The 10,022-nt window shown below is 42.7% G+C and overlaps 1 protein-coding gene across 1 annotated transcript in view; it reads right to left on the reverse strand.

The window, feature by feature from the left end:
• Nucleotides 1-10,022, reverse strand: part of PATJ (PATJ, crumbs cell polarity complex component) — a 288,426-nt gene that overhangs the window by 41,507 nt on the left and 236,897 nt on the right. Inside the window, exon 36 of the mRNA XM_019501199.1 lies at nt 1,144-1,227. Within this exon, the coding sequence (XP_019356744.1) occupies nt 1,144-1,227 (84 nt within the window). The remainder of the gene's footprint in view (nt 1-1,143; nt 1,228-10,022) is intronic.

The following is a 10,022-nucleotide window of genomic DNA, read 5'->3' on the forward strand; positions in this document are numbered from 1 at the left end:
CTTTTTTTTTTTTTTTTTTTTAATACATGCTTCGTGGTCTCATTTTGTGAATACACACTTGTTTTAAAATGAAAAAAAATATATAGTCTGAATACTAAAAAAATATTTTCTGTGAAAGAGCTGTAAAGACAACTCCCTAGGTACCCCTCACTATTTTTCTAACCCCATGCACTAGCGCTGTAATGGGTGTGCTGGGAATTTGTCCTGATTTGACAGAGAGGCACTGTAAACAGCTGCACTAGAACCACCATAGGCTGACTTTAGCTTAATTTTGCAATCAACAGCCTCCCTTTCTTAACTCTTTGCCGTCTGTATTCCATTCTTGGATTTATATGCATCTCCGAGGGAGGCGGGGGGAAGAAAAACAGTTTTGTTGTTGGCCTGTTTCTTGTACGAGGTTACAGAAAGAAATTCATACATTCACCATAACTTTTTTCTTTTAACATCTAGTCAATCAAATCCCTTTAGTTAAAGAAACAAATACTGCCAAAAAGGTTTTACACCACACACTACCTACCCATCACAGACCATCTATGAATATTCTGAACTGACTCTTCAAGCATGGACTTATTTGTATTGTTTTCTGTACTGCAGAGCACTTAAAATTTAAAGGATTGACTCCTACGTTTGCGGACAGGCAAACAGATGCTTCATTTTTTTTCAGCATTCCCCTTAAATGTTTCTGAGGTTTTAGGCTAGACACTAAGACTGCATGAAGTGTAGGAAAAAATATTACGTCTTTGATTATTTATATTACTAATTGTCAAGATGTACTAATGCTGAAGGGTATTACACCATTAAGGAAGACATGAACATAAGAAAGTAACACTGTATCAGTAGGGACTTCTAAAGAAAAGATTTACCAGATGAATGCTTATGAATTACTGTACATGGAAGCTGAATCATGTAATTCAAGACACATCTTGTCTGATCAAATTTACTACAGTCACCAACTGTAACAAAATATGATTTGTTGGGCATTTCTTATTGCTGTTCTTTTTTTGGAGAAAACAATCTTCAAGATCATACGGTAACTCATACATAACTTTACACACACCAGCATCTTCCAAGTAGTTAAAGGCTTTTTCAGAAATCAACTTTAAATTAAACAGTAAGACATTTAAATAAGATTTGCAGATTTACCTCAAGAATTTGATCACCAGCCCAAAGTCGGCCATCTCTAGCTGCTGCGCCTTCTTCATAAACTTCGTGAATAACTATAGCATCCTGTGGGAATTACATATCTGCATTACTTCGGCATTGCAAACATTTCTTAGAAGTGGTGGCTACTGACCCACTGCATGCAGCTCATAATTTAGTGCCAATATATTGAGAAGACCCAGCATTTCAAGCGCTAGTTGATGTGAAGACAAAAAGAATGTGACATAGGTCTTAAATATTTGCGTGTAAGAAAATTTCTGTCATAACCTTTTATCAACAATCTATATTTTGGTTAAAAAGATTTTATTCACCACTTCAGAGTAGTCTTGCCTAGTACTTCTTATGCGACTTCTATCATGTTTATATGCTGGCATCATATATGCAGCAATATATGAACTCTGTGTGAACTAGTATATTAATCTCATTTACTTTTTATGATATAATTTAAAACCAGATTCTTCAGAGTTATGAATAGTTTTAAGGGCTTGGCATAGATGCTCAATGTTAAGTGCAAACTTGATGCTTTGTGGTAAATAGCGTTGGTTCAATCTGTGAGAAATGAAAGCCAGAAGAAATGAACACTGGCAAGCATTAGTTTATTACTGAGGTTGGAAAATGTAGGCAGTGGCAGATGTAGCTTCAGGGAAGGTTTCAGTGATATAATCTTATTGCCAGCAGTAGATGTCTCTAAAGAAAAAGCATTACAGAGAACATACTGTTCTCTTTTTCCTAGCATTTTGCTTTTGCATTGTTTTATTTTTTCCCCTGAAGCATATAGGTGAATGCTCAACAGAAGGCATTTCTGATACTGATAACCAGAGGCCTAGTGAGCTCCTTTGATGCCCTGTGCAGGGAGGAGGGGGAAGCAGAGAGCCAGCCAGACAGATGGGGATAGATATACTATTCCAACCGCTGGAGACTAGGTGGTTGGGGGAGTCTTATCTGCCAGGTCTTGGGTTCTTCCACTGCTGCTGCCGTGGCAGGATGGCACAGGCTCAGTGCACACTGGCTGCACCAGAGCCATGGTACAGACTCCCCCAGGCGCTGCCATTGTGGTTCACCCTCGAATTTGGAACTTAGGGCTGATGTCCCACTCGCCCACTTATAGATACGCTACTGCTGACAACTGGCCCCCGTCTTCAGAAATGCATGCCACTTCATAGTGTAAAATGTGCTTCTCTCCTTTCCAAAAATGGAACCTCAAAGAATCATCCACTGCAATGGAAATTTAAAGTCTGTAGCTGATAATCACGTGTGGCGAACCACAGTTTGATATGCGTATATCAGATGACACTTAAGTCTACCAAAGCAATATCTTTCCAAAAGTCCTTCCACTTCCAATACACTACCATTCCAATACACAACCAAATGAAATCCTTTGAAGAAAAAGGCTTGAGAACAGCAAAAGTCAAGACCCTGGATTTGTAGTGCAGATGAGAGAACATAAAGTGTGTTTGTATTTTATACATGTTTTTAGATGCTGTGTAACTACATGACTTATCACAAGGGGACGTGACAAGAGTTAACTTCATGAGTCTTTATTGGCATACATGGTGTAACCTGAACAGAAAGAAAAATCATATGCCCTGAAGCTAATCCTGTGATCAAGACAACCATTGAGAACTTTCCTCTGTTTCAATCCCACTACACTTTGCTTTGATGATATGGACTCAAATTTACAACCACTCTGCTGTTACTGAAGCACAGCATCATTGTCAAGCCCTAGTCTTTGATACACTTACACCATTAATCCAGGAAAAAAAGAAAAAAAAAACTTTGAAGGGTTTTAATCACAAATGGATTACAGTTGATACAAGTATCCCTGATGCAAAAGAGAGATTTTAATCTGCATAAAGGAAGGAAAAAGCACACTGAGCTCTGTAATCAAGTTACCAAGATAATTAAAAAATCAAAAGAATACTTTGATTGAAAGGAACAATACCAATGGCAACTGTAGGGTTTTGGGGAAATGAACCAGCTACCACCCTAGGAACTAAGGGACAACATGTTCATTTACATTTCAGCAGTCAGTGCCTCAAAACCTCCGATTTAATCTTTTTTTTTCTTTCCAGGTTTTATATCTGCTGAAAAAATGATCAAATATGCCTTTCATCTTGGAGAAAAACTAGTGGGATAATGCTGACAAACATTTTCTAATCTGAAATGGGTCGCGGATCTCAGCAGTAAGTTCTGAGAGGAGGCCGAAAACCATGTAGCAGGAGCCCTGTCCCCTTATGCATTAGTTCTGTTAAAGTTCTTTATACTTGAAGGTTTCAAAGCACTTACTAAAGTAAGAGCAGTATCAGACTTCCAGTTTTACTAGTAGATGAATGGCTGTGAGATAACTTGCCCAAAGCCACAGAATAGATCAGTGTAACAGCCACAAATAGAATGCAAAACTTCTGACACTGGCCAGCAAGACTGTGCTACCTCCCAGCAGTCTGCTTTAATAATGAGAATAATTTTCTCCCACTCCTTCATCTACCCCTCTGATAATCCAGCCTGTGTTGAAACCAACCAAAATGTTAATTACATTTTAAAATTGTACAGTTAGACACCAGCAGGTTCACTGCAGCTGCAGATTCTAGAATCCAGAGAGATTTGAGAATAGCACAGCTCTACTTATTTCAATCAGTTCTGTTTGCACCTGTGGATTCAGCATGCAGCCAAAGCATGTAGTCATCAAGAAACAGTGTGAGGACAGCGAGTCCTGTGAGTCTCCAGTCCATACCAGCACCCGACTTGTAAGAGCTGGCCAGGAATTCTTCAATAAAACTCACCAGAAAATGCCAAACTATCGAGGAGGAAGAGTCACTTCTGAGGAATTTCTTATTTTACAAGCATTTCAAAATTGGTGGAATAACATGTTTTGACAAAAAAAAAAAAAAGTTTTAAAAATTTCCTTTTACTTCAAAACATAAATTACCATTAAAAAACCCAGTAAAGACAGCTACAGTTGAAACTAACATTTTGAAATCGTATTCTGAAATCACACAAAGGAAGCATTTCAATCAACTGGAAGTTTTGCAGATTTTTGGTTTGTGAAAATGAGATTTAGGATGGAAAAATTGTGAACAATCTTGTGAGACAAATTTTTCTGCCCAGAAATTATACTCATGACACCAACAGAAATGAGGAAATGCACCAGATGCACACAACAGACCATCTGGGCAAAAAGTTTCAACTCCAGAGTACTGAATGCAGTTTTTCATACTGTTACTGGGCAATGATATAATATGAGCACAAGAATCCCAGTAGGTATGAACAAAAGCCTCAAGACTGTAATCACAATAAGGTACAAGTATGGGAAAGCAGAAAGTTCTGCAAACATCAGCATAACGTGGAAGGCAGAGAAACAAAAGAAAGAAGACAGGGCACAGACAGCAAAACAGGTCTCAACAGAGGAGGTCTAGTATCTGCTATCATTGCTGACTGTGAAACTGAGGCCAGGTTAATACTTTTTCTATTTAAGTTGTATTCTCACGCCCCGATAAAGTTTAGACCCCAATGTACTAGGCATCATACAAACACACAGCAAGACAGTCCCTCCTCCCTGTTGGAGCTTATATTTTAAGGACTGCAGTAGTGGAGATAAACGTGTACTGGAATAAAGAGATAGTCTATGGCCAAATCATGAGGAGCCATGTAACAGGCCGCATACTTGCTCGGTACAGCAGGCTGCTGGCATACACGAGCTACAGCTCAGCTGAAGGCGGCAAGAACCTAATTGCAGGCCTGGCCAGGAGAACTGGGCCAGCTGGTAAAGATAACTGGCTGGCCCAGAAGAAGTAAAAAGCTCCCAGGGAAGGGAGACTGGGGAACAGAGAGTGAAAGACTGTGAGAGCTGGAGAGAGCTTCATGGCTAAGGGTAAGACGGAGCCAGGAACTCTCAGGTTCTGGGACAAGACCCCACTGTGACAGGAAACTTGTTTTAGAAAGCGAGGGAAAAGTGTAGTGCTGAGGAAGCAGTACAGAGCCAAAGTTGCCCTCTCGGGATCTGGAAAAAGATCCTAAGTTTTGGGAACCCTTTATTGGCTCTGTCTGTTTTATTTGGAAAATAAAGAACTGTTTTAACTCCAAACCAGCTACAGGTGGTGGAGAATGTGGGCAGAATGAACTCCAGCATCGAGACAGGAGCTCTGCTGAAGGGACTGAAGCAGCAGCAGCAGCAGCAGTTCATGACAGATCAGATGCAGCAGTTTGAGAGAAAACAGCAACAGCGCATGCAGGAAGGGACATTAGAAATCCTGGAGAAATGGCTGAGTTCCCAGAAGAAGCGTGGGGTTGTTGATCACACAGAGAAGCTGGAGCATGAACTGTTAAAGCCACAGCTCTTTGCAGATGAGCAGGCAGAGCACCTACAATGGAAACTGGAGGGTAGGCATATACAAGAGATAGAAGGGCTGAGAAAGGAATTGACCAAACTCAGCAGTTAGTCCGTGGCCTTTTGGAAAGAGAGGCAAAAGGCTCCTAGAGTAGATGGAGGCTGAACACCACCACCAGAAATAGAGAGGCAGAGGTAGTGGCTATAAAATGGCAAATCCTACAGCCGGAAGCCAAATGGGAAGAGGCCCAAGGGAGGTCTGCCACTGTGCCATAGCCACAAAAAGAGATACAGAGCCCTCTGGGCAGGGGAAGGCGGAGGGGGCAGAGATTGAGCAGGCAGAGGACCACAACCCAAAAGTGAACCCAGAGAAAGACAGACAGACAGATCTAGGAACTACCACACCTATGGGGCAGGTTGTATAGACCCAGAAAGGGAGTCGAGGAGGTAGGGCAGGGGGAGAAGACCCCGAGAAGGACTAAGAAGTTTCCAGAAGTGGAGAGTAAACCTCACTGGCCAAGCACAGGGGTGTAGAAGCTGCAAGGCAAAGAACAGGTCCTGTGGGTCACTATGGGAAATAGGTGGACCCCAGCAGGAACCAATGCTGGAGACTACAGATGGAACTCCCACCCATAACGTGAAGGACAACAAAAGTCAAGACCCCCAGGAAAGTCCTCAGAGATGATCGAGAAAGAGCTGAAGCCAGATGAGAAAACAGTAACAACACCTGCTACAGCCATGAAAAAAAGAGATAAATATCCTGCTCACGGGGAAGCCAAGTGGGAAGACTGGCAGTGCTCTGCTTCAGGGTAGGCTGGAAGAAACTAAAACAAGTATTCCAGACAGCTGGGACAGTAAGGTATGTGGTCATTTGAAGGTACAAGACAGAAGATCCAAAGGCACAGGGACAGCTAGTACTGAACACCCCAGTGAAGCCACTCACATGGTGGCAATGTTTGATGGACTGATATTATGAGGCAGGGCTATGTGGGTAACGATGGATAGAGACTGCACATGGAGACTGCCAGGCTGTGGCCAGTGTGGGGTCATAACAGCCTTGGGACCAAAGTAATTTGCAGTGGGGTCTGGGCCTGGTGGGGAACCCATCTCAATCTTCCAAAAGAGAAGACTCCAGAGTGGAGGCCTGCACCCGGGGAGAGGTGCCAGACTGTTATTGCAATACAGAGTACAGGTGGGAGGCTGGTCCCAAATTAGAGGAGACACTCATGGAAGCAGGTCACTGGGAGACTCCAGACTGGTAAGACTGATAACCTGTGTCTATGTTGTTAGTAAGAGGGGCCAGAGGAACGTGAACCTCTAAAACAACCGCCCCATGAGTTGTAAAAAGGGGGGTGGGGATTATAATAGGGAACAAGAGGGCTTCTATGGCTTAAAGAGGAAGCCTCAACAAGGAAGAGCAGACTTATCCCCGGACTGATCCATGGCAATCCTGTGGGGGACTAAAGAATTGCCTCACAGGAAAGGGCAGCAACGAGAAAAGCAGTTGGGTAAGAAGACTGCAGCAGAGGGACTGACTGACTAAGACCAAGTGGCCCTGGGGAACTGTAAGAAAGGAGATGAGGGCTTACAGGGAGATATGGTCTAGTAGGAGACCCAGAGCGGGGATTTTGGTAAATAGCCAGAGGGCTAGCGTTTACCGTTAAGTTTTACACCAGAGGACCAGCCATGATTAACAGGGGGTGAAAAGGTCACCTGGTGCCAGAGGGCACATAAGGTTTAGCTATGAATAGCTTTAAGGCAATAAGTGCCCTGGGGAAGCAGTGCTTGAGGGCTAACTACGGTTAAGCCAGAGAAAGTCAGATTGAGCAGCTGGATCCAGGAAGGTGATAGCTATGGCCTGAAGCCAAAAAAGCTCAGGCTAGTGTTCATGAGAGGCGAAACCAGGGCCAAGCAGCCCACAGTCCAAGAGGGACAGAAATGAGAGCCAAGGGCTCAGTGGGTAGAGCTGAAAGACCTGGGCTGGAAACACCGGAAGGATGGACAGAGACTGGGAACAATACCCCACTGCCTGGGGTTAGAATTAGTGAGGTTGAACTCCTTCTCCCAAGAAGGGAGGAGGGAAATAAAAAAAAACTGAAGAGGGTTCCCCCCTGGGTGGGGAGGATGTGTAGTAGGCTACATGCTTGCTGGGTATAGTAGGCTGTTGGCTTGCAGAGGCTACAACGCAGCTGCAGGCAGTGAAAATCTAATTGCTGGCCTGCCCAGGAGGACTGGTCCGACTGATAAGGATAACTGCCTGGCCCAGAGAAAGTAAAAAGCTCCAGGGGGGTACAGAGCTAGGGAAATGGAGAGTGAAAGACTGTGAGAGTCAGAGACACAGAGGTTTGTGGCTACTGGCTGCAACACCAAGCCAGGGACTCTTTCAGTTTCTGCAGTGAGACATGGAACTTGCTCTAGAAAGACAGAAGGACGGCTGTGGGGCTGAAGAAGCAGCATGGAGCTGCACTCACCTTCTCAGGATCTAGGAAAAGACCCTAGAGCATGAGTTAACACCTTACGGATTACATTATTTTTTTGCTGACTTGGTGATTTATATTTATGATGTTTCCAGTGAGGCAAGAGTATACAGGAAAATAAAGAACTGTGCTGAGCTAACTCCTAACCCGCTACAGGCAACATGCAACTGTGGTAACATTTAATTTGAAGGGGTCTGCTCTGGAGTTAATATTACCTTCACCACACCTTATGTGGTACAGCTATTACCAAGCTATACACTTTCATCAAGACAGATGGTAGCACTGTGTATAGCTAACTTTGCCTACTACTGTCCATTATAAAACACAGTTTTCAGTGCTTACAAAATTTAAGTATTTATGCAGACTTTTTCCATGTTGGATGTCTGTTTCAGGCTGATGTCTTTGGGAAAGCTTTAGCAGATATGGTTCCATTATTTCTAAAAATGACGGTAGAAAAAAATGTGCTATTTTGTCCAGATTAAAATAAAAGTTTGCAAAATCATTTTGCAAAAGCAACTTCAGAGGAGGAACTTGAAATCTGGCCTTCATGTCAGGAACGTTACTTTTGCTGTTCTCATAGAAAACGACCCAAAGTCAAATTCTAGGCTTTTGAAAAAATCTTATTGTGCACATGCTCTGTAGAGATGTTACATCTAACAGTTATATTGTCCAAAGAATCTCTCTGCATCCACTGAAGTTTGCAGGGACCAAGATGAATTTTTCCCCCTATAGTTGCCACTCCCAGCTTCTAGAAACAGCAAGCACAGAAAATGAAAGCAGAAAGACTGCTTTTACTATATCCTCAGTGGTCTGCCCCATGATAGCAACCTGGCAGCACGGAAAAGAAAGCTGTCCGACTCCAATGAAGAACAGTCTGCACCACTTTATTCTGTCCCTCTTCTGTGTATGCACGTTATATTTTTCCATAGGCCCTCTTCAGTGTACAGGATGAATCTGTGCACTGAAGGAAGCTCTTTACTATAGGATTCCTGTCCCTTTACTCCACAAAATGGAAGAAGTGGAATATGTAAAAGGACATGCTTGCAGCTAAGCGATGGCTTGTAGCCCCACAGAACTGGATTCTAAGTCACTTAAACCCCATTTTTCACAGCTGTCATTAATTTTGTCTTTCTTATCTTCTAGCTATCTAACTTAGACACCTGAAGTCCAGTTTGCAGAAGTGCTGAGGACTTGCAACTGTGACCAAAAACAATGGCAGTTGTGCTTTGAACATATAAAGTGATATAATAATGCTAAGTTCTCCCAAAAAAGAAACTGTAATAGACTGTATGCATCCCAAAGCAGCCACTCCAAATCAGTGAACAACTTTGACTTTGTGCTCTCTGTACCTCAGATACTCACCTGCAAAGCAGGGAGAATAAACTATCTTTTGTCAGAGATATTGTGAAGATAAATTCAATAATTTTTGTGAAGAATTCAGATGCTGCAGTGATGAGGACTACAGGAGCGCCCTTGGGAAAATTAAAAGTTCTGATTTTGCTGCAAGGTAATACGCAGTAAATAATGCCTAAAGCCACACACTGAACCAGGAGGATAAAACAAAGTATTAGCTCCTCATTAAGTGAACAGCATCTATCCTGGGTCTTGAATAACATGAATTTAATGGAAGGGGAAAGAGGATTATGTAATTAAACAAAACTGTAATGCACATGCAAAGGAGGTCCAATTAAGGCTGCATAGTCTTAATTTTCACATTTCTCAATTTTGCCAACCTTAGGTTTCCTTTAATGTAGTTAAATTAAAATATGATCAGAGAACATAGTTTCATAGTTTCTAGGCTCAGAAGGGACCTGTGTAGATCATCTAGTCCGACCCCCTGCCATGGCAGGGAATAGTACTGGGGTCAAACGACCCCAGCAAGGTGTTCATCTAACCTCCTCTTAAAAATCCCCAGGGTAGGAGCCAGCACCACTTCTCTTGGAAGTTGGTTCCAGATCCTAGCCACCCTGACCGTGAAGTAGCGCCTCCTGATATCTAGCCTAAATCTACCCTCTGCCAGTTTGTGACTGTTATTCCTGGTCACTCCTGGCAGTGCTCGG

Source organism: Gavialis gangeticus, unplaced genomic scaffold, assembly GCF_001723915.1.
Source record: "Gavialis gangeticus isolate Ggan-Ray unplaced genomic scaffold, GavGan_comp1, whole genome shotgun sequence".
Taxonomy (NCBI): domain Eukaryota; kingdom Metazoa; phylum Chordata; order Crocodylia; family Gavialidae; genus Gavialis; species Gavialis gangeticus.